Genomic DNA, 23,941 nt, shown 5'->3' with positions numbered 1-23,941 from the left:
AATTTGCAGAAATGTGTTTACATCCCGGTTAGTGAGCGTTTCTCCTTTGCCAAGATAATCCATCCACCTGACAGGTGTGGCATATCAAGAAGCTGATTAAACAACATGATCATTACTCAGGTGCACCTGGTGCAGGGGACAATAGCCACTCTAAAATGTGTGGTTTTGTCACAACACAATGCCACAGATGTCTCAAGTTTAGGGAGTGTGCAATTGTCATGCTGACTGCAGGAATGTCCACCAGAGCTGTTGCCAGAGATATTGTTAATTTCTCTACCATAAGCCACCTCTAATGTCATTTTAGAGAATTTGGGAGTATGTCCAACCGGCCTCACAACAGCAGACCACGTGCAACAATGCCAGCCCAGGACTTCCACATCCAGTTTCTTCACCTGCGGGATCATCTGAGACCAGCCACCCGGACAGCTGATAACTGAGTATTTGTCTGTAATAAAGCCCTTTGGTGGGGGGGGAAATATTTTGATTGGCTGGGCCTGGCTCCCAAGGCAATGGGCCTATGGCTGCACCCCTGCCCAGTCATGGGAAATCCATAGATTATTTAAATTGACTGATTTCCTTAAGAATTAACTCAGTAAAGTCTTTGAAATGGTTGACTTTCTTTTTTTCCACTAAATATTATTATACAGATATAACTGAGGCTTTGAGTCAAAGTAGGTGAAACATTTAATAAAACAAGACATTTGTAGTGGTGTCTACACATGAACACAGGAACAATACTGACTGAGTAAAGAACCTAAGGGAGTGCCAGATATAGGGGAGGTAATAAGTAAGGTAATGGAGTCCAGGTGTGCCTCATGATGATGTGCAGGTGCGCTTAATAATTGACACCAGGCGTGGGTCATGATGAATCCCAGGACCGGTGGTTAGTATACCGGTGATGTTGAACCCCGGAGGGGAGGAGCGGGAGTAGACATGACAATAGTGGATGCTTAAGCCTATAGGACTATGCATGCAATACCCTGATGCATTTAGTGCTGAACCGTGGGGTAGACAACTAAAAAACACTGTTTTTGTTATAAGCTGTTTTTAAGGACACCTAAATGTGGCTCATTTGGCCAATGTCCCTTGTTTATTGATGGCACTGGCTGCGCCAGGTCAGATCTGAATGCATATTGATGTCCGGTAAATTTCTGAAACGTCCTTTAAATTAAATTCTGCCGGTCACGTGGTCCGGTGCAGAATTTCCCTAGCATTCACACACTGGCAATGACTTTCTGGCAGGCAGACATTGGAATAAGTTTCTCTGACAAAGTGAGTGCTTTGTATAGTTGCTTTGCCTTTCTTGTGGGAATGGAAGAAAAAAAAATGCCCAGAATGTAAAATAACTGTAACCAGTTCTCATGATTTTAAAATAATGGTTCTGTTCCGGAACAGTATAGATCACTTTCGTTCTGATTCTGTTCTGCAAAAATGCCATATTCTGTTTGTTCTTTTCCCTGAACCTGTTCCAACCCCTGGTTCACATACACTACCAGTCAAAAGCTTGGACACTTACTCATTTCAGGGTTTTTCTTTTCTTTTTACTATTTTCTACATTGTAGAGTAGTGAAGACATCAAAATGATGAAATAACACATATGGAATCATGTAGTAACCAACAAGAGTCAAACAAATTATTAGTTTATTTCAAAACAGTCACTCTTTGCCTTGACAGCTTTGCACATGCTTGGCATTCTCTCAACCAGCTTCACCTTGGAATGTTTTTCCAACAGACTTGGAGTTCCCACATGCTGAGCACTTGTTGGCTGCTTTTCCTTCAATCTGCGGTCCAACTCATCCCACACCATCTCAATTGGGTTGAGGTTGGGTGATTGTGGAGGCCAGGTCATAAGATGCAGCACTACACCACACTCCTTGGTCAAATAGCCCTTACACCAGGGGTGGGTAATTCCAGTCCTCGAGGGCCTGATTGGTGTCAGTTTTTCCCCAGCTAACACACCTAATTCCAATAATTACCGAATCATGATCTTCAGTTCAGAATGCAATTTGGTTAGTCAGCTATGTTTGCCAGGGATGGAGAAAGTGTGACACCAATCAGGCCCTCAGACTGGAGTTGCCCACCCCTGCCTTACACAGCCTGGAGGTGTGTTGGGTCATTGTCCTGTTGAAAAACAAATGATAGTTCCACTAAGCTCAAACCAGCATGGCTACCACAGCATTCTGCAGTGACGTGCCATCAAACCTGGTTAAGGTTGCCTTGAATTCTAAATAAATCACTGACAGTGTCTCCAGCAAAGCACCATCACACCACCTCTATGCTTCACAGTGGGAACCACACATGTGAAGATCCTCTGTTCACCTACTCTGCATCTCACAGACACAACGGTTGGAACTAAAAAATCTCATTTGGACTCATCAGACCAAATAACAGATCTCCATTGGTCTAATGTCCATTGCACATATTTCTTGGCCCAAGCAAGTCTCTTCCTTATTGGTGTCCTTTTATTAGTGGTTTCTTTACAGCAATTCAACCACAAAGGCCTGCTTCACGCAGTCTCCTCTGAACAGTTGATGTTGAGATGTCTGGTACTTGAACTCTGTGAAGCATTTACTTGGGCTGCAATTTCTGAGGCTGGTAACTCTAATGAACTTAACCTTTGCAGCAGAGGTGACTCCGGGTCTTCCTTTCTGGTCCTCGTGAGAGCTAGTTTCATCATAGCGCTTGATGGGTTTTTGCGACTGCACTTGAAGAAACTTTCAAAGTTCTTGAAATATTCCTAATTGACTGACCTTCATGTCTTAAAGTAATGATTTGCTCTCATTTCTCTTTGCTTATTTAAGCTGTTCTTGCCATAATATGGACTCTATCTTTTACCAAATAGAGCTATCTTCTGTATACCATCTCTACCTTGTTTCAACACAACTGATTGGCTCAAACATATTAAGAAGGATAGAAATGCCACAAATTAACTTTTAACAAGGCACACCTGTTAATTGAAATGCAACCAGGTGACTACCTCATGAAGCTGGTTGAGAGAATGCCAAGCGTGTGCAAAGCTGTCATCATGGCCAAGGGTGGCTACTTTGAAGAATCTCAAATATAACACTTTTGGTTACTACATGATTCCATATGTGTTATTTCATAGTTTTGATGTCTTTACTATTATTCTACAATGTAGAATGAGTAGGTGTGTCCAAAATTGCCTGATACTCTATCTGCACATATGTGACTCGATACACTTTGTACAGTGGAGCTACTTTCAGAACTACTGGCTAAAAAGTAGGCATTTACAAAGTACAGGATAATCCCTTTAATGAATACTTCCATTGAAATGGGGTCTGTTTTGAATAGACTAAAATAACCAGCTTTATATGTATAAAAAAACCTGACATGCTAGCTCCATCCTGGTGGTGCAGTGGACTAATTCAATGGATACAAAACAGAAGATCATAGGTTTAAATCTCACTGATGCCATGTCAACATACAGAAGAAATTTGTTTACTTGAATAATGCCAAAGGAAATGAAGTTTGTGCTTGGAATTTAAAAAAAAGCTAATAGTGTAATTAAAAGTCCCATTGAATCATTCAGTGAAAAGTTTTTCATAAACCTCCACCTAGATGTTTTATTTCACCTTTATTTAACCAGGTAGGCAAGTTAGGAACAAGTTCTCATTTACAACTGTGACCTGGCCAAGATAAAGCAAAGCAGTTCAACACATAACTACACAGATTTACACATGGAGTAAAACAAACATACAGTATAAAAATAAGTATATATACAATGTGAGCAAATGAGGTGAGATAAGGGAGGTAAAGCCAATAAATAGGCCATGGTGGCGAAGTAAATACAATATAGCAATTAAAACACTGGAATGGTAGATTTGACAGATGAGTGTGCAAAGTAGAAATACTGGGGTGAAAAGGAGCTAAATAAATACAGTAGGGGAAGTGGTAGTTGTTTGGGCTATTTATAGATGGGCTATGTACAGGTGCAGTGATCTGTGAGCTACTCTGACAGCTGGTGGATCAAGCTAGTGAGGGAGATAAGTGTTTCCAGTTTCAGAGATTTTTGTAGATCGTTCCAGTCAATGGCAGATAAGATATACGGAACCTTCATGCAACCTAAAAATAAACTTTCCCAGAAAAGGTGAAATGTTCAATTTGTTTCTCAGAACCTTTCAAAAACATTCAGTTTTACCGGTCAGGAAACACATGGCTTAGTTCCCACAACCAATGTGTTTTTGGTTTCACACGTTCCCACAACTTCCAAAGAGCCAAATGTGAAACCAGGAGGACTTTCAGAGCTCTGTTCTGTGCTCCGATGCCGGATTCCTCATGTTTGACTGTTCCATGTATCTTGCATTGTCAAATTAATAGTTAGAGATTTTAATGGCCACATCTGGAGATATCCGATCCAGATTTCTATAATTAGGCAGAACCTATAACTATCAATAATATCCATATTTGGGAGATACTGAACTCTAATCAAGTAATTTTTCAATGTATTTTTATGACAGCTTAAATATGTTCAATTCTTCATTAATATCATATGAATCCATATTCTTCCTAGAGAAGCAAGATAAGGCAAAGCAACTGTGGTCCAGTCTTGAAATTCTATTTCTAGTGGACTCTGCTCTGTTATGATTTAATTGGCTCGTTTCATTGCCATAGTGCCAGGAAGTTGCTGAAACTTGAGCGACAACAGTAACGTTAGCTAGCAACTGTTACAGTTGGTTTTGTTTTTTATATACTTGGGGTTAGCGATAACATTTAAGCAATAGTTAGTGGTTAAATCACATGGGGTTTATTGGTAACGTTAGTCCGTTAAAGTAGAGGTTGAACTGTTGTCGTTGTGTGTTCTTTGTATTTATTGAGCTAACCAGCACGTTTGCTAATAATGCTAGGGTCAAGTGAATATCAAATTATTGATTAATTGAAGAATTTATTGGTGCGGAAATCAACCCAATTTGCAGTACTATGGAGGACAGCACCACGGAACTCGAAGGACCGGGTTGTTTGAGTGTCGGTCAGCAGTCAGAAGAGGCGACACCAACCGATATTAGCCACCAGAACAGTGTCGACAACGATGGTTCGAAAGACCACAATGGAACATCTAATAATGTTGACTCGGATTCAGGGGATGAGGTACAGTATTGCAGACTTGGACAATATCTAGTGTTTTTCTCATTTTGCTGGATTGACAAGAATAATGAATGTACTGTTATATGGTATCTGCTGCACTGGTTGGTACTCTCCTGTAACTGTGATGCACTCCAGTTCTATAATGTGGAATGACATTGTGAATGTTTTGTTTTCACAGCCTGAACTCCCTCTTAAACAATTTTACCCTTACATCCACTGTACTCTCTGCTGCGGAATCCTAATTGATTCCACCACCATCACAGAGTGTCTGCACACTTGTGAGTTACATTGATTTGAGATTAACACTCCTGAAATATGACTGCTATCCCTTCAGTCTCATTCCATCAGTCATACTTCCTTTGTAATCTGTTCTCTCTTCCCCAGTTTGTAAAAGCTGCATAGTGAAACACTTCTTCTACAGCAACAGGTGTCCCAATTGCAGCATTGTAGTCCATCAGACACAACCATTGTACAACATAAAGTAAGCATGCCTGCGTGAAATCTACGAGCACACAGACTCTTGTTTTACATTTGAAGACATCGGTTCATGTTTTTCTACTTGGCATCATGTTATTTAAAGAGGACATCCCATGAGTGTCTGTTTCTATGGTTACCCTCTCCCTGCTGGGGAGTTACCTGGAACACAAAGTCCTGATGTGACGCAGGGATACTGATGTCTCTCTGTAGACACCACTTTTATTAATGTCCAAGCACACTCGTCGTCTATTGCAGAACTCTGCTTTCAGCACAGGCCAAAGGGATGCAAATGTAAATATTACTGTTGTGCCATCTCATTTGAATGAAACCGTTGCCACGATAAACTGAGATGTTCACTGAAACAACGTCAGCTTTGAAGTTGATTACTATACCTCCCACATTGACCTGTTATCAATTAATACAATGAGCTATAGGGTAATACTCATACACACTGGTATGTAAATATTACTGTTGTGCCAACTCATTTGAATGAAACCGTTGCCACGATAAACTGAGATGTTCACTGAAACAACGTCAGCTTTGAAGTTGATTACTATACCTCCCACATTGACCTGTTATCAATTAATACAATGAGCTATAGGCTAATACTCACTTATACACTGGTATGTAGATACTTACTGTATGGTGGGTGTTTTTGCATCTCCACAGACCTGACAGACAGTTGCAAGATATTGTTTACAAGATGCTGCCACATCTGGAAGAAAGTAAGTATCCACAAGCCTTCCATTTCTCAGATTTTTTTTCCCAAACGCCTCTTGGCAATCTTTTGTTTTGAAGTTAAAATTAGTGTTGTCTTTACTCTTTATTGTCTTTGCAGTGGAGAAAGCAAGGATGATTGATTTTTACAAACAGAGAGGACTGGAGGTGCCTAAACCAGGTATAGACCAATGTCGTCGTTGAGATTTGGTGCAGCTTTGTTTAATGAAATAGTTTGGGTATTTGAAGATCCTCTGATTTTAGCCATGTCTCTGTTTGTCTCAGTGCTGGGTGTGGAACATTCCCCTAATGCTTCTGTAAACGCTCGTCTTTCTCTGTGCCCACAGTGATGGCATCCCCTGCGGTCCCTGTGCTGAAGAACCAGAAGCAGAGGAGGGCATTGCTGCCCCAGTCTGTCTTCGCCATCCCTCCTGAACTGGACGTGTCACTGCAGCTGGAGTTTTTGGGGTGAGTCTCTCCCTAGCATTTTCTATTTGAGGGATGGAAGGGTATTCCCTGAGATGGTTTGTTTGTCTCTGGTCATTCTTGGCTACACCAGTAGATGGTGCTACTGTGCTTCCTTTGAGTGCATATGCATATTTCCCTAACTCTGTCATGGGGACTGCCAGGGGTACACCTTTTTGGTTTTTGCACTAGCACTACACAGCTGATTTAAATTGGTCAAAGCTTGATGAATAGTTGATTATTTTAATCAGCTGTGTAGTGCTATGGCAAATAACTAAATGTGCACCCCTTGGGGTCCCCATGAGAGTTTGGGAAACCCTGGACTAGGGAGAACATTTCAAGTTACAAGACTGATGGTTAACTGTACAAGATTGGTTGCAAGGATTAAGAAAATTCTATGTAAAGTTGTTTGTTTCCAGAGCGGAAGAAGGCATAGACGGCTATAAGGTAATTACTGCTGTCACGCTCTTTTCTCATAATGACTTGTATGAGACTGTTAAAATGAAATAACAGCATGATGCTGCTATCCAGCCACTATATAGTAATGGTCATGCATAAAGCAATGTTGATATTGTGAATTTGAGTTATATTGGTAAAATAAATAAGGGATTGCATGCTCTAACACCCGTGTCCCTGGCCAGCCTTTGGAGAGGCGGTATGTGCGAGTATCGGGGGATGCCACTGTCCACCATGTGGCGCTCTTCATCAGGAGGAAGATGGAGCTGAGCCCCGCCTGCCAGGTCAGTGGGAGGGGTTACACATGGACTTTACCAGGATGTCTAATGCGGTTATGAACTATTTCTCAGAGGGAGACCTGGCAAGGGGAAATGCATAAATATGTACATATCTGCTCGTTATGTGAGAGAGCTCTCTGCTTTAAGAAATCGTTATGTTGAACCCATCTCAATTTCATCCCCTGTAAAATTCTTTAGAGGCCTAAGTAACCAGGTGAGAGGTAGATGCAGAGCCTAATGCTCACACAAGGACAGAGGGGAAGAGTGTTTGTGTCTTATGTAAAACTGCAGAGCACAACAGCACAGCCCTACCTGTATGTAGGGTGTTTAGCAGTAACAGGGATTTATTTCTTGGCACTCACCAGAGTGGGTAGTAGAGTGGGTAATAGGTGCACTATCTGGATTTATTAGCTGGGTGCTCTGCCATTTACAGTGCATTCGGAAAGTATTCAGACCCCTTGACGTTTTTCATACTTTGTTGCGTTACAACCTTATTCTGAAATGGATTACATCGTGTGTGTGTGTCCCCAAATCTACCCACAATACTCCACTACAAAGCAAAAACTGTTTTATAGAAAACGGATATCACATTTACATAATTATTCAGACCATCATAGTTTTGATATCTTCACTATTATTCCATATTATACCTCGCAAGGCTGCAGGCCCAGACGGCATCCCCAGCCGCGCCCTCAGAGCATGCGCAGACCAGCTGGCCGGTGTGTTTACGGACATATTCAATCAATCCCTATACCAGTCTGCTGTTCCCACATGCTTTAAGACGGCCACCATTGTTCCTGTTCCCAAGAAAGCTAAGGTAACTGAGCTAAACGACTACCGCCCCGTAGCACTCACTTCCGTCATCATGAAGTGCTTTGAAAGACTAGTCAAGGACCATATCACCTCCACCCTACCTGACACCCTAGACCCACTCCAATTTGCTTACTGCCCAAATAGGTCCACAGACGATGCAATCTCAACCACACTGCACACTGCCCTAACCCATCTGGACAAGAGGAATACCTATGTGAGAATGCTGTTCATCGACTACAGCTCGGCATTCAACACCATAGTACCCTCCAAGCTCGTCATCAAGCTCGAGACCCTGGGTCTCGACCCCGCCCTGTGCAACTGGGTACTGGACTTCCTGACGGGCCGCCCCCAGGTGGTGAGGGTAGGTAACAACATCTCCTCCCCTCTGATCCTCAACACTGGGGCCCCACAAGGGTGCGTTCTGAGCCCTCTCCTGTACTCCCTGTTCACCCACGACGCCTCCAACTCAATCATCAAGTTTGCGGACGACACAACAGTGGTAGGCTTGATTACCAACAACGACGAGACGGCCTACAGGGAGGAGGTGACGGCCCTCGGAGTGTGGTGTCAGGAAAATAACCTCACACTCAACGTCAACAAAACTAAGGAGATGATTGTGGACTTCAGGAAACAGCAGAGGGAACACCCCCCTATCCACATCGATGGAACAGTAGTGGAGAGGGTAGCAAGTTTTAAGTTCCTCGGCATACACATCACAGACAAACTGAATTGGTCCACTCACACAGACAGCATCGTGAAGAAGGCGCAGCAGCGCCTCTTCAACCTCAGGAGGCTGAAGAAATTTGGCTCGTCACCAAAAGCACTCACAAACTTCTACAGATGCACAATCGAGAGCATCCTGGCGGGCTGTATCACCGCCTGGTACGGCAACTGCTCCGCCCTCAACCGTAAGGCTCTCCAGAGGGTAGTGAGGTCTGCACAACGCATCACCGGGGGCAAACTACCTGCCCTCCAGGACACCTACACCACCCGATGTTACAGGAAGGCCATAAAGATCATCAAGGACATCAACCACCCGAGCCACTGCCTGTTCACCCCGCTATCATCCAGAAGGCGAAGTCAGTACAGGTGCATCAAAGCTGGGACCGAGAGACTGAAAAACAGCTTCTATCTCAAGGCCATCAGACTGTTAAACAGCCACCACTAACATTGAGTGGCTGCTGCCAACACACTGACACTGACACTGGCTCAACTCCAGCCACTTTAATAATGGGAATTGATGGGAATGATGTAAATATATCACTAGCCACTTTAAACAATGCTACCTTATATAATGTTACTTACCCTACATTATTCATCTCATATGCATACGTATATACTGTACTCTACACCATCGACTGCATTCTTATGTAATACATGTATCACTAGCCACTTTAACTATGCCACTTTGTTTACTTTGTCTACATACTCATCTCATATGTATATACTGTACTCGATACCATCTACTGTATCTTGCCTATGCTGCTCTGTACCATCACTCATTCATATATCCTTATGTACATATTCTTTATCCCCTTACACTGTGTATAAGACAGTAGTTTAGGAATTGTTCGTTAGATTACTTGTTGGTTATTACTGCATTGTCGGAACTAGAAGCACAAGCATTTCGCTACACTCGCATTAACATCTGGGGTGGCAGCGTAGCCTAGTGGTTAGAGCAGACATGGGCAAACTACGGCCCGCGGGCCACATACGGCCCGTTAGGCTTTTTAATCCGGCCCGCCGAACTTGTCCAAATTATAGTAAAAACCTCCTTTTTTTCCCCTTTCCCTGCAATGCCCACGTTTCCCCAATAGATGGCGGACTCAAAACACATTGACCGTTGTTGGAGTGGCGCGTATTTCTTTATTTCACTTTAATTTTCACTTCGTTTCACGTCACCATTAAGCCCTTAAGCACAGCAGCGGTACAGTAGCTTAATTAACACTCCGCACATCGCTCTTAATTTAAATTTAAATTTTCAGCTGCAGTTAGGATATTTAATACAGCCTGTGTGCTTGGCAACGATACACGTGTACTGTTTGCGCGTGAAGGCGAGGGCGTCCGTGGCGAGTTTGTAGAGCGCGCGGTCAGGACAATCCATCCATGATTTTGCGGAGTTTAACACAAGTAGATATTATTGAGCTTGAGTATTTCGTTGTGTAATAATATGTTTTGAATGTTGAAAGTGATTCCATTTTTCAATAAATGTTGATTTCTTTAACTTTGCACCTTCGATTGAAACTTATTAAAAACAGACGCAATCTTGATAAATCACAGTGCGTATGTTATTTTAATCTATTTACATTTCCTCCTCCCAGTATCTGCGAAATAGTATGTAAATGCCATATCTTGCATATTCCTTGAGACAAATGTATTAACTGATAAGGGCTATTTTTCACATTTGAACGACAGTTAATAAATTGGGTTGTAGTGTTCTTACTGTGCTATGAGGTTTGCACACACTACATTTAATGCTTTAGTATATCCGGCCCAAACACTCCCTCCAAATGCTCCTGGCCCTGCCCCTCTGTCAAATTTTAGAACCCATTGTGGCCCGCGAGTCAAAGTTTGCCCACCTCTGGGTTAGAGCGTTGGACTAGTAACCGGAAGGTTGCGAGTTCAAACCCCCGAGCTGACAAGGTACAAATCTGTCGTTCTGCCCCTGAACAGGCAGTTAACCCACTGTTCCCAGGCCGTCATTCAAAATAAGAATGTGTTCTTAACTGACTTGCCTGGTTAAATAAAGGTAAAATAAAAAATAAATAAAAAAAACATGTGTATGTGACAAATAAAATTGGATTTGATTTGACAATGTAGAAAATAGTAAAAAATTAAGAGAAACCCTGGAATGAGTAGGTGTCAACTTTTGACTGGTACAGTATGTCTCATCCCAATGCTGTCTCGGAGATCTACGGACAGTTCCTTGGACTTCATGGTATAGTTTCTGCTTTTACATGCACTGTCAACCATTGACCCTTACACAGGTGTTTCTTTCTAAAAGTATCTACATTTCTAAACACGTTCTAATTGTTTACTACACACAATACCCCATAATGACAAAGTTATCTATTTAATCCATTTTGAATTCAGGCTGTAACGCAACACAATGTGGAATAGGTCAAGGGGTATGAATACTTTCTGAAGTCACTGTATACAAATACACAGATCAGCAGAATAAACTTGACAAATAGCATTTAGTTGGAAGTAGGAAATTTGAGATATTCTGCTGTAATAGTTACTTCCTAGCACAAAGAAAATGGATGCTTTGGGGTATGAAAAGTAGACATCTGGATATAAAGATTGATTGAATGTAGGGAAAATATATATATGAGCATACAAATGGCAGTGCAGCCATATAGTCTACAACAGTGGTCACTGACCAGTCAATCTCCAAGGCATTCCTAGTCGATCATGAAAACATTCTTTATTTTAAAAAAACAACGATTAAGCCTCGCATTCCTACTTTTTTCTGTCTCGCTCTGTTATCAGTAAATGCACTTGTTTCAGCTGCCTTGTGTGCCAGGTAGGCAAAGTGTTCCCATTTTGAACCATTTCATGTGTCAAGGTACAAAATCAAGTGCTCCTATATGCCTACCGATTTGCTCAGATGGCTGTCTGCAACTTACTCGTTGATACTGTGATTTCAAAATGTCTAAACATTAGAGAATGTCAATGAATACAACAGTGAGTTCTTGTTCAGCACTGTCAACATTTTATTTGTATTATTATAAGCCATGAAATGCGCTGCAATCAGCACTGCAGATTCAATTAATAACTACCAAAGTGTATCGCTTCCATTTTTATAATTAGTGACTTAAAAAAAATATATATATATCTCTGAAGGAATATTTCACTTTCTCCGGTAATGGGAATAATAACATGAATCTGTGCATGAGGCAAAAATAATACGGTGTGACTCGAGTTTCTCCATCCGCTCAAAAACGGTGTTCCCTTTTTGGTTAGTCTTAGCCAAGGGTGGATAGCTGAGGGACAATCCGAGTGTGACCCTCTAATGCTCTCCATCCGCTGAGACTGACCATCAGATGCAGGCACCATCAGTCCAGTAAAATAAAGTAAGCAAATTATGAACATTTACAGTGCATTCGGAAAGTATTCAGACACATTCCCTCTTTCCATATTTTGTTTCGTTACAGCTTTACTCTAAAATTGATCAGGAAAATAATTTAATCAATCTACACACAATGACAAAGCGAAAACAGGTTTTTAGTTTTCACATTCTTTTGCTATGAGATTCAAGTGCATCCAGTTTCACTTGCTCATCCTTGATGTTTCTACAACTTGATTGGAGTCCACCTGTGGTGAATTGATTTGGAATGGCACACACCAGTCTATATCCGGTCCCACAGTTGACATGTCAAAGCAAAAACCAAGCCATGAGGTCGATGGAATTGTCCGTAGAGCTCAGAGACCGCTTTGTGTCGAGGAACAGATCTGGGGAAGGGTACAGAAGAAATTCTGCAGCATTGAAGGTCCCCAAGGACACAGTGGCCTCCATTCTTAAATGGAAGAAGTTTGGAACCACCAAGACCCTTCCTAAAGCTGTCCGCCTGGCCAAAATGAGCAATAGGGGGATAAGGGCATTGGCCAGGGAGGTGACCAAGAACCCAATGATCTCTCTGTGGAGATGGGAGAACCTTCCAGAAGGACAACCATCTCTGCAGCACTCCACCAATCAGGCCTTTATGGTACTGGCCAGACGGAAGACACTCTTCAGTAAAAGGCACATGACAACCTGCTTGGAGTTTACCAAAAGGCACCGAAAGGATTCTCAGACCATGAGAAACCATATTCTCTGGTCTGATGAAACCAAGATTGAACTCTTTGGCCTGAATGCCGAGTGTCACATCGGATGGAAGCCTGGCACCATCCCTACAGGGAAGAATGGTGGCAGCATCATGCTGTGGGGCTGTTCTTTTTTCAGCAGCAGGTACTGGGAGACTAGTGACGATTGAAGGGAAAGATGAACGGTGCAAAGTACAGAGATCCTTGGATGAAAACCTGCTCAGGACCTCCGACTGGAGCAAAGGTTCACCTTCCAACAGGACAATGCAGGAATTGCTTCGAGACAAGTCCTTGAGTGGCCAATCAGAGCTCAAACCCGATCGAACATCTCTGGAGAGACGCTCCCCATCCAACCTGACAGAGCTTGAGCATCTGCAGAGAAGAATGGGAGAAACTCCAAATACAGGTGTGCTTAAGTTTGTAGCTTCATACCCAAGAATACTCTAGTCTGTAATCACTGACAAATGTGCCTTACTCAATACTTTGTTTAAAGGGTCTGAATACTTATGTAAATGTTATTTCAGTTTTTATTTGTAAGTGTTTTCTAAACCTGATTTTGCTGCTTTGTCATATGATTTATTACTGGTGTGATCATATACCAAGTTTTGAAATATTATATTAAAATGGTTTTAGAAGAACATTGGCAGGGCAATTCAAGCATAGCCAATATTCAGTGATAATGTATTGGGCCTATAGTCTGCACAAACCTCATTGCTACAGAACTGTTTTTAAAGGGTAGGAGGCATGAGTTTTTACTCAGCAATGTAACACTGTGGTCAGAGTTAGTAACTTAGTTGTTGTCATGATCCGGTTACATATAAGTACAAACAGTTATGTTTTTGTGTTATTGCATATTTATTGACTTATTTCTGGATATCTTCTGAAGTCTAAACTACCCACAATGCACTATTTATTAAAGTCATATGGAGCATCTACTCTGTGTTAGAGATCATTACATTAGAGTAATTACATTCCAGACCAAGTGTTGGCGTTGGTGAGTTACAATTCACTAATCATGAGGAAGTGTGATGTAAACAAGGGCATAGTGCTAGCACACTAGCTGTCATCAGTAGGTCTCAGCATGCATTTGGACTCAAAAGTGATTTTGATTCAGAAAAGTTTGGAGATGATTGGTCTGAATGAGAAATCATGATTTTAGACCTCGACTGCATGGTGTTTAATCTATCACTCGAAAACGTCTCTTGTTGTGAGAACGTTTTAGGGAGGTTACCACCTCCTGATGGATAGAAGTTCTTGAATATTTTGATCCAGGAAGTTATTGTTGATCACTTAACAGTGAACAGAAGGAAAGTCGTTGTGGTGTTCAGATAACGGACAAAGTCATCAGGGTTTTGTTTAGATGAACCCCAAAATATAATTGTCCTCAATGTAGCGTTTCCAAAACTTAATATGGGGTAGAAAAGCGTTGTCTTTATTTTGAATATCATCTGCCTCCAACGACAAGGTTTGCGTAAATCGTGGCTACTGCTGTGCATTTGGTTTGAAGGTAGAATTTGTCATACCTGAAAGTTATTTGCAAGTACCAATTTCAAGACCTCCAACAAAGTCATTAGGGGGATTCTCCAATCTTTCCTCATGTGACTTTAGGATTTTGGAAATCGATTTGTAGGCCTTCAGCATGGGGAATGCAGATGTACTGACTAGAGTTCTTATGCACTTTCGGAAGGGGATAGATACCTGGGGTGACTGGATAGGTGACTCTTAGGAACTCGTGATCCAGTTTTGGTCAGACACGCTGTAACAAGCTATCAATTTCAGATTTTCTAGAGGCAAGGGTCTATAAGAACAAGACAGGTTCAGGTGTTTTTCAGAACTCATGCCCTTCACTCTTGCCACACATTTTTCTGTGGGTTTTATGACAATGTCCGTATTCTCCTGGAATTCATTTAGTACTCGTCTTTCAGCTGGAGGAAGACTGTGATATTGGGGTCCCTTGTCATTTTTTAATTTAGTTTCCAATTATTTTTCAACCAGTCTGACAAATGTGGTGACAACTGGACTTTGTGTGAGTAGGGGGGGACAAATGAGAAAGGGCGAGGGGCAGGGAGGGACCCCGCTGGGTTATGGTTTCTCGCTCTTTGTAGGGTCTGTCGATATGAAGCTTGTACTGGATCTGTTCAGTATGACTGTATGAAAATGTGGATACCGCCCAACTCTAATTTGTGTGTTTTGAATATATAATTTAATTAATTGTTGGTTGACTGTTTTGAATAGTACTTTGCACCACCCTGTGGGCAATTGTAATTATCACCTAGGCACTTGCATAAAAAAACAATGGCTTTGGTATATCTCTTGATGCTCTGAATGGATTGGCCTGCCCAGACAAAAATAAAAGGTGACATGAGGTGACGTCTTTAATTTTTTAACTTATTATTGAACTTGGGATTTAATTTCTAATCAGGAATACTATTTCTGTATCTTATTGAAATGGATCCGTAGCATTTATTACGGTTTTAATTTTCACATCTCAAACTGCACCTACCAGTTTTCGTTCACAGGTATTCCCTCCCTCAGGTGATTCCATGTAATGTTGTAATTCAGTATGTCACTCTCAATTGATTTCATGCAGTCTGTCGCAGTGGTATGATGTCACGTTGTGGTGCAGGTGGATGTTGTGTGTGGAGACCACCTCCTGGACCGTTACCAGTCGCTACGAGAGGTTCAGCGCTCCATGGGAGATGACGCTCTACAGGTGAGTCCACTCAAAGGTCCTATGAATTTGTAGTTACTTTCTGGTTTGGAAATAGTCCTGATATCGTTAGCTTCCATTTGAGTTTTATGTGTGCTTATTTTCTTGTTTACTTATTCCCAGGATGGTCTTTTGATTCTCCACTTTGGACTGGTGCTGGCTGCTCACACGTGAGCAGGGGGAAGGAAGTGGGATGGATGTGATCCTGATATAAACCCTGACCCTCAGGGAACCATGGTCTTCATTCTGCTACTAATGCCTAACAGAATCAAGTCTTCTACTCTCTGCCACTTAGACAGTTAACAGTGAATTGCTGAATCCAGGGCCCCGAAACCTTCTGGTTAGGATTAGGTTATAGTTTATCTCCAAGACTGATTTCAGAGGTCTGAAAGACTACAATGACCTGTCATGCTACTGATGCCAAAAGCTCATGTTTTTGCTACACTGAGTTGAATGTATACTGTTCTTTTACATTTTTTTGTGACCTACTTTTGTAGCAGTCCCCCTCCCATCCATCTCCCGAGTCTCTATTTAGACCAAAGTATAAATACATATACAGTGCCTTCGGAGAGTATTCAGACCCCTTGACGTTTCCACATTTTGTTACGTCACAGCCTTATTCTAAAATGGATTAAATAAATACAAATCCTCAGCAATCTACACACAATAACCCATAATGACAGTGCAAACAGGTTGTTTTTTTTAAATGTATTTTTTGCAAATATATAAAAATATATCTTATTTACATTGGTATTCAGACCCTTTGCTATGAGACTCGAAATTGAGCTCCGGTGCATCTTGTTTCCATTGATCATCCTTGAGATGCTTCTATAATTTGATTGGAGTCCACCTGTGGTAAATTCAATTGATTGGACATGATTTGGAAAGGCACACCTGTCTATATAAGGTCCCACTGTTGCCAGTGCATGTCAGAGCAAAAAGCTAGAGCTCCGATACAGCATTGTGTCAAGGCACAGATCTGGGAAGGGTACCAAAACATTTCTGCAGCATTGAAGGTCCCCAAGAACAGTGGCCTCCATCATTCTTAAATAGAAGAAGTTTGGAACCATCAAGACACTTCCTAGAGTTGGTCGCTTGGCCAAATTGAGCAATCTGGGAGCAGGATCTTGGTCAGGGAGGTGACCAAGAGCCTGATGGTCACTCTGACAGAGCTGCAGAGTTCCTCTGTGGAGATGGGAGAACTTTCCAGAAGGACAACCATCTCTGCAGCACTTCACCAATCAAATAAAATGTTATTTGTCACATGCACATGGTTAGCAGATGTTAATGCGAGTGTTGCGAAATGCTTGTGCTTCTAGTTCCGACAATGCAGTAATAACCAATGCAGTAATAACCAACAAGTAATCAACAAGTAATAACCAACAAGTAATCTAACTAACAATTCCAAAACTACTGTCTTATACACACAAAAGTAAAGGGATAAAGAATTATGTACATAAAGATATATGAATGAGTGATGGTACAGAGCGGCACAGGCCAGATACAGTAGATGGTATCGAGTACAGTATATACATGAGATGAGTATGTAAACAAAGTGGCATAGTTAAAGTGGCTAGTGATACATGTATTACATAAAGATGCAGTAGATGATATAGAGTACAGTATATACGTATACATATGAGATGAATAATGTAGGGTATGTAAACATTATATTAGGTAGCATTGTTTAAAGTGGCTAGTGATATATTTTATTTCATTTCCCATCAATTCCCATTATTAAAGTGGCTGGAGGGTAGGCCTTTGGGGTAGAGTGGCCAGACCAAAGCCACTCTTCAGTAAAAGGCAGACTAGTCAGGATCGAGGGAAAGATGAACGGAGCAAATTACAGAGAGATCCTTGACGAAAACCTGCTCAGGGACTCAGACTGGAGCGTAGGTTCACCTTCTAACAGGACAACAATCCTAAGCACACAACCAAGACAACGCAGGAATGGCTTCGGGACAAGGCTCTGAATGTCCTTGAGTGGCCTAGCCAGAGCCTGGACTTGAACCTGATCGAACATCTCTGGAGAGACCTGAAAATAGCTGTGCAGCAACGCTCCCCATCCAACCTGACAGAGCTTGAGAGGATCGGCAGAGAGGAATGGGATAAACTCACCAAATACAGGTGTGCCAAGCTTGTAGCGTTATACCCAAGAAGACTCGAGGCTGTTATCGCTGCAAAGGTGCTTTAACAAAGTACTGAGTAAAGGGTCTGAAAACCTATGTAAATGTGATATTTTAATACATTTGCAAAAAAATCTAAAATCCTGTTTTCGCTTTGGTATTGTGTGTAGATTGATGAAAAAACAAACATTTAATCAATTTTAGAAAAAGGGGTCTGAATACTTACCGAAAGCACTGTCTTATGCAACCGTGAGATCCTGTCATTGGTGTCAAGTTCCACTTTAAACTCGGATCTGAATGGGGAGAGGTCAGATGGACCTTGAACAAGGCCTTAAAATAATGTTCCAGTAGGCCTATTATTATAACGTCTGTATATGTGCTGGTAATTTTATGTATTACATTTCTATCTTCCTATTCTGCACCAAACTTCAAGCCTTTGTACATGCTCTGTGAATCATTAGCACCCCACTAAATTTTGCGACGAGGTAGCTTGCCTTGTCCTCGATGCTAGCATAAATAGTGGCATAATAATAAACATACACCATATTTAAAAAATATCTTGGTTATTCTGTCCTAATGTTTAGCAAAATACAGTCTTTAGTGTGGACTAAGAGTTGTCTGCACTAAGCAGCAGCTGACCGGCTTGCTTTTAGCTTAGCTAGCTAGTTGTGATTGGGGGACAGAAAGTCATGTTCCGCTAGCTGTCAAAATAGCTCTACCTTGCAAACGTTAGCTGACTTGCTATTGTTGTCTGTTAGCTAGCTATCTCTAGAAAGAGTCACTGTGGGAATCTCCAGTTCTCATGTGACAAGGAGTTGTCATGATAGCACAAACAGATCTGGCACCAGGCTACATTGGTAGCTAACTAACAAATGTGCGTAACCGCGACATTCAAACGAGGCTACAAAGAAAACTAATGGGACTGTTGATGTCAAAATTGGGGGTGTGAACTAGGTTTCTATTCAAGTGTTGATCGACATGGTAATGGCCCTATAGTATTGGAGAAAAGTTGAAAAAAAAACTGACCCTCCGTTACATCTTGACGTGTCATGTCGTAACGTCCAGCACGCATAAAGCTACTTATTTATGTCTTACAATCTCTCTCCACCAGGTGTAGCACTTCTCATCTTTTAAAAACAATAAATGGACAGTGACGGGGATAAGGGGGGGGGGGGGGGGTACCTAGTCATCATTGCATGCGATTCATTCTCAAAGCCGCTGTTTACTTCTAAGATCACTTTAGCACCGCCCTAAAAACTTGACACAAACCTTAAAATAGGTATGTAATGACACATTATATAAACTCTTTATAGTTTTATTTACATTTTAGAGGCGATAAGGTGATAAGTTGTACAGGTCGAGTGAAAAAAGCAATTTTCCCACACATCTGTCCTTCTCACTATCACGCATTAGTTTTGCTTCCCCACCCGCCATTTTTAAAAAGACCCGACGGGGGCTCATTGCCTGCTTGAATTATGCAGAAACCGGCAGTGTTTAGGTCATGTAATTGATTTTGTTGGAAAGGGGAGAAATGGTGCTTTAGAATGGTATTGACATTACAGTTGATCTGGAAGTATTATGTTTTTGGGGCGCTAAAATAAGGGCAATTGTACGGACCAAGGAGATTTACGAGTTTACGTGAGTTACGTGAGTGTTAGCTTGCCCAAGAAAGCTTGTATACAGAACCATAGCCAGCTATTAAAATGTGATTTATTTTGACAAGTGCTGTGTTCGAATATGCATGCTACATATTTTTTTTAACCTTTATTTATATATATTTATATATATTTATAATGAGTATATAATATTAGTTCATTTGAGTATACTGTAAACGAACGGTAACCTTTCAGTTGTGTACTTGTGCTTTGCTTGTCTACCGGAAGTTGATGCTGTTGCAATACAACTTCTTGCTAGCTTGTTAGCTTAACAAATTACTAGCTAGACATCTTAAGACTTCATTAAAAAATGTCCGTTGAGAACACACAATGACTTTAACATTTAGCTAAGCTAAGAATAACGTGAATAATCAAGTCAATAAGTGTTTTCCTCCATCTGTATTTGATGATTCATTATTTGTGTCCATTCCTATGTTAAACTATATACCACACACAACTTAATTAACATTGCCTCTGGCGGCAACTCACCACAACTTGTATTCAGCGCTGTCTCTCTGTAGCCATGTATTTTGTTTTCATGCCAGCTGTATATGTTGTGCTGGTGTTAATGATCAGCTACAATCAGTTGGCTGTTCAGAGGACCGATGCTGGAAGGAGGAGGTGAACACAGGAGGCTGGTCAAAGGAGGGCGTTGTATTCTCCTCGACCAAAAGGCAAAAGCAGGCCACATTAAGTCAATTATTACTGGTCTGTATGTAGCAAATTTCATTCACAATTTGATACATCCACTTGGACTATATTAGAACATGTATGCCTGTCATAGCAAGTGTAATTTAGTGTAGCTTAAGCCTACATTCAATAATGTACATATGTCAGAATAGGCCTACATATCAAATAATGTGAAAGCTATTTATTTTGTTTCAATTTGGTAAAGTTGCCTTTTCTCCTCACAGACTGGTGGTAGAGGACCCTACTGTGTGCTAAGTCCCAATGTGACCAACCTGAGGGTGTATTTGGACTACCTGGAACTCAAGCCCCACTTCGGAATGACCCAACCCTCTTTTGACAGCCTGTTAGAGGTCTTGCACCAAGAAGACCAGGATCATGGCTGGGGCAAGACCTTGGAAATCCTCATGTTTTTCTACTGGATGGCTAGTGCCACTTCGTATAGTGTCCGAGGCATTTGATGTCATCCCCAGGATCAGTGGCGTGCTCATGAAGAGGGTCATCCATTTTCCATCACAAGATGAAATGCAGGAGGTTGGCGAGCGATTCACCCAAAAATCACAGTTCCCTGCAATTCAAAAAGTTGCTGGCGCTATTGCTGGATGCCACATCAGGATTAAGCCCCCTGCTGTGGACCAGCAGGATTACCTGAACAGAAAAGTTTTATTCATCAACTATAGGCCATCTGTGACCACAGGTGTGGGTTCATTGACATCTACATTGCCTACCCCGGGTGGGTGCACGACACCAGGGTCATGAAACACAGCGCTGTGTATGTTCAGAACCTGTAACCACCCCAAGGTTGGTGTCTCTTCGGGGATGGTGGGTATCTCTGCCTGGTGGAGCCCATCTGTCTGACACCCTACAGGCAACCAGTGAGGGGTGCAGTGGAGGCCACCTACGATGCAAAGCATTCCAAGGTGAGGAATGTGGCATTCCATCTTCATGAAGGCCCTGGAGGTGAAGCCTAGCTTTGTGCCTGAGGTGGTTGCACTCTGTGATGCACAACGTCTGCCTCAGCAACGAGGACATTGTGGAGCCTGAGGCCTCGGGAGAGGATGATGATGGAGACCTAGACCAACTGCCGCAGCAGAATGTGGATCAACTGCGGGACCAGCTCACAGCATCAGGAGTGGGCAATGTTGCAGCACCAGCTAACCCCATCCCAGGTGACCAACTACTGGAATCCCCCCCAGTAGAAAACCCTTACACACACACACACACCCTGTTTAAAATGTAATTGTTGATTCCTAAATCAATCTATCACCCGTGTTCACATATTACATTTTTGTAATATTACATGTGATCAATATTCAAAATCTTAAATTCTATTCTGTTGTTCGTGTGTACTGGAGCTTTTTTAACTGTTAGGGATGATGCAAATTTTTGCAGCTTTTCGCAGCTTTTTGTTAAAAATCGCGCAACATTTCAAAGTCCTGCTACTCGTGCCAGGAATATAGTATATGCATATGATAAGTGTGTGTATAGAAAACTCTGAAGTCTCTAAAACCGGTTAAATCGTGTCTGTGGCTATAACAGAACGTGTTTAGGAGTAAAAATCCCTGGTAAAACTGTTCACCAAAAACACAAAAATATTCAATGTATTGTCTAAGGCGACAGAAAATAAATGAGGATCCCCTGTCAACGCCTACAGCTTCCACACGATGTCACCAGTACTGGCATTTTATGGCTGCTTTATCCTTGGTTAGATGACGTATAGGCCCTTCCTGTCTTTGGGCGCACCACAGGATGTTGTGAAAGTGAAAACATGGACGATGATTTCAAGACTTGCTGCTATCGAATACAGATCGCCCTGTGATCAATTTTATAGATTATTAACGTTTATTAATACCTAAAGTTGGTTTAGAAAAGTAGTTTGAAGTGATTTGTAAAAGTTTATAGGCAACTCTTGTAATTTTAAAAAGTGACGTTGCGTCTTGTAAAGGGGCATTTTCCTGGATCAGACCGGCCTTCAGCAAATGACATTTTGGGTATACAATGATGGATTTAATCGGGAAAAAGACCCAATTGTGATGTTTATGAGACATATAGGAGTGCCAACAAAGAAGCTCGTCAAAGGTAATGAATGTTTTATTTTATTTCTGCGTTTTGTGTAGCGCCGGCTACCGCAAAATCTGGGGGGGGGTGTTATTTTGGGGGGGTGCATGCTATCAGATAATAGCTTCTCATGCTTTCGCCAAAAAGCATTTTACAAATCTGACTTGGTGGCTAGATTCACAATGAGTGTAGCTTTAATTCAGTACCTTGCATGTGTGTTTTAATGAAAGTTTGAGTTTTATCAAACTGTGGTGGCGCTCTAAAATTTCCGCTGATTTGGTTCCGCCGCAGGAACACTCATCCATAAGAAGTTTTTTAAGAGCTTTGTGGCATAAAACGTGATGTTTTTGTTGTTTAATACAATTTTCTAGAATATCAAGCTGTGTTGAGCTTCCATTTCTATATAAAAAAAAACATTCACTTAATGCCACTTTTTAATAATTTTATTTTAAAAAACGTTTTTATATTACAGCTGGCAAATAATAAAGAAAATCAATAATCCCAGTGGATAAAAAAACTCAAACAATATTTTTGTTATATAAAGGCCTCCAATCAAACTTCAATCAAATTATTTTATGAAGCCCTTCTTACATCAGCTGATGTCACAAAGTGCGTAACAGAAATCCAGCCTAAAACTCCAAACAGCAAGCAATGCAGGTATAGAAGCACGGTGGCTCGGAAAAACTCCCTACAAATGCCAGAACCTAGGGCGAAACCTGGAGAGGAACCAGGCTATGAGGGGTGGCCAGTCCTCTTCTGGCTGTGCCGGGTGGAGATTATAACAGAACATGCCCAAGATGTTCAAATGTTCATAGATGACCAGCAGGGTAAAATAATAATCACAGTGGTTGTCGAGAGTGCAACAGGTCAGCACCTCAGGAGTAAATGTCAGCTGGCTTTCATAGCCGATCATTCAGAGTATCTCTGCCGCCCCTGCTGTCTCTAGAGAGTTGAAAACAGCAGGTCTGGGACAGGTAGCACGTCCGGTGAACAGGTCAGGGTTCCATAGCCACAGGCAGAACAGTTGAAACTGGAGCAACAGCATGGCCAGGTCGACAGGGGACATCAAGGAGTCATCATGCCAGGTAGTCCTGAGGCATGGTCCTCTGAGAGAGTGAAAGAAAGAGAATTAGAGCGAGTATAATTACATTCTAACAGGACACTGGATAAGACAGGAGAAACACTCCAGATATAACAGACTGACCCTAGCCCCCAGACACATAAACTGGAGGCTGAGACCGGAGGGCTCGGGAGATACTGTGGCCTTGTCCGACGATACCACCAGACAGGGCCAAACAGGCAGGATATAACCCCACCCACTTTGCCAAAGCACAGCCCTCAACAGTCTATCCTCTCTGTCTATTCTTGTCTTCTCTACATCTATTTTCCTCATCCGTCATTCTCCTGTACTCATATTAATTTTTTCCTTTTCTCTCTTCTCTTTTTGCCTCTTCCTCTCTCTTCTCATCGAGAGTGCTGGCCTGCCTTTCTCTCTCTTCATCTCTGTCCTGCATCTCTCTGAGTAGTGTGACCCACTCTGACTCTCTCCTCATTTTGGGAGTTCTCTCCTCTTTCACCCTCTCCCTCTTC

The 23,941-nt window shown here is 41.8% G+C and overlaps 1 protein-coding gene across 3 annotated transcripts; it reads left to right on the top strand.

The window, feature by feature from the left end:
* Positions 1–4,633: 4,633 nt before the first annotated feature.
* LOC124038211 (polycomb group RING finger protein 6-like) lies at positions 4,634–21,717 on the top strand. Of its 3 annotated transcripts, none has more exons than XR_006839327.1 (10): positions 4,634–5,106; positions 5,282–5,381; positions 5,488–5,584; positions 6,250–6,305; positions 6,419–6,478; positions 6,645–6,765; positions 7,182–7,209; positions 7,404–7,502; positions 15,706–15,828; positions 15,949–16,011. XR_006839327.1 is itself a non-coding variant. In XM_046353778.1 (10 exons), the coding sequence occupies exons 1-10, from the start codon at positions 4,939–4,941 to the stop codon at positions 15,997–15,999; spliced, it is 867 nt and encodes a 288-aa protein (XP_046209734.1). In that variant the 5' UTR covers positions 4,634–4,938; the 3' UTR covers positions 16,000–16,492. The 3 variants fall into 3 exon arrangements, 2 of the variants coding, with proteins under 2 accessions (XP_046209734.1, XP_046209733.1); XM_046353778.1 differs by having other exon boundaries at positions 15,742–15,828; positions 15,949–16,492; XM_046353777.1 differs by lacking the exons at positions 15,706–15,828; positions 15,949–16,011 and adding an exon at positions 20,521–21,717.
* The last annotated feature ends 2,224 nt before the right edge of the window (positions 21,718–23,941 follow it).

The sequence above is a fragment of the Oncorhynchus gorbuscha genome, linkage group LG06, assembly GCF_021184085.1.
Source record: "Oncorhynchus gorbuscha isolate QuinsamMale2020 ecotype Even-year linkage group LG06, OgorEven_v1.0, whole genome shotgun sequence".
NCBI classification, from domain to species: domain Eukaryota; kingdom Metazoa; phylum Chordata; class Actinopteri; order Salmoniformes; family Salmonidae; genus Oncorhynchus; species Oncorhynchus gorbuscha.
The sequence above is the reverse complement of the archived record's forward strand: the minus strand, read 5'-3'. Positions and strand labels throughout refer to the sequence as shown.

Coding starts and splice junctions, on each gene's coding strand:
- LOC124038211 (XM_046353777.1), top strand. CDS start 4,939: ATGGAGGACAGCACCACGGAACTCGAAGGACCGGGTTGTTTGAGTGTC. Junction 5,107..5,281: donor ACTCGGATTCAGGGGATGAG/GTACAGTATTGC, acceptor TTGTTTTCACAG/CCTGAACTCCCTCTTAAACA. Junction 7,503..20,520: donor AGCTGAGCCCCGCCTGCCAG/GTCAGTGGGAGG, acceptor TTCTCCTCACAG/ACTGGTGGTAGAGGACCCTA.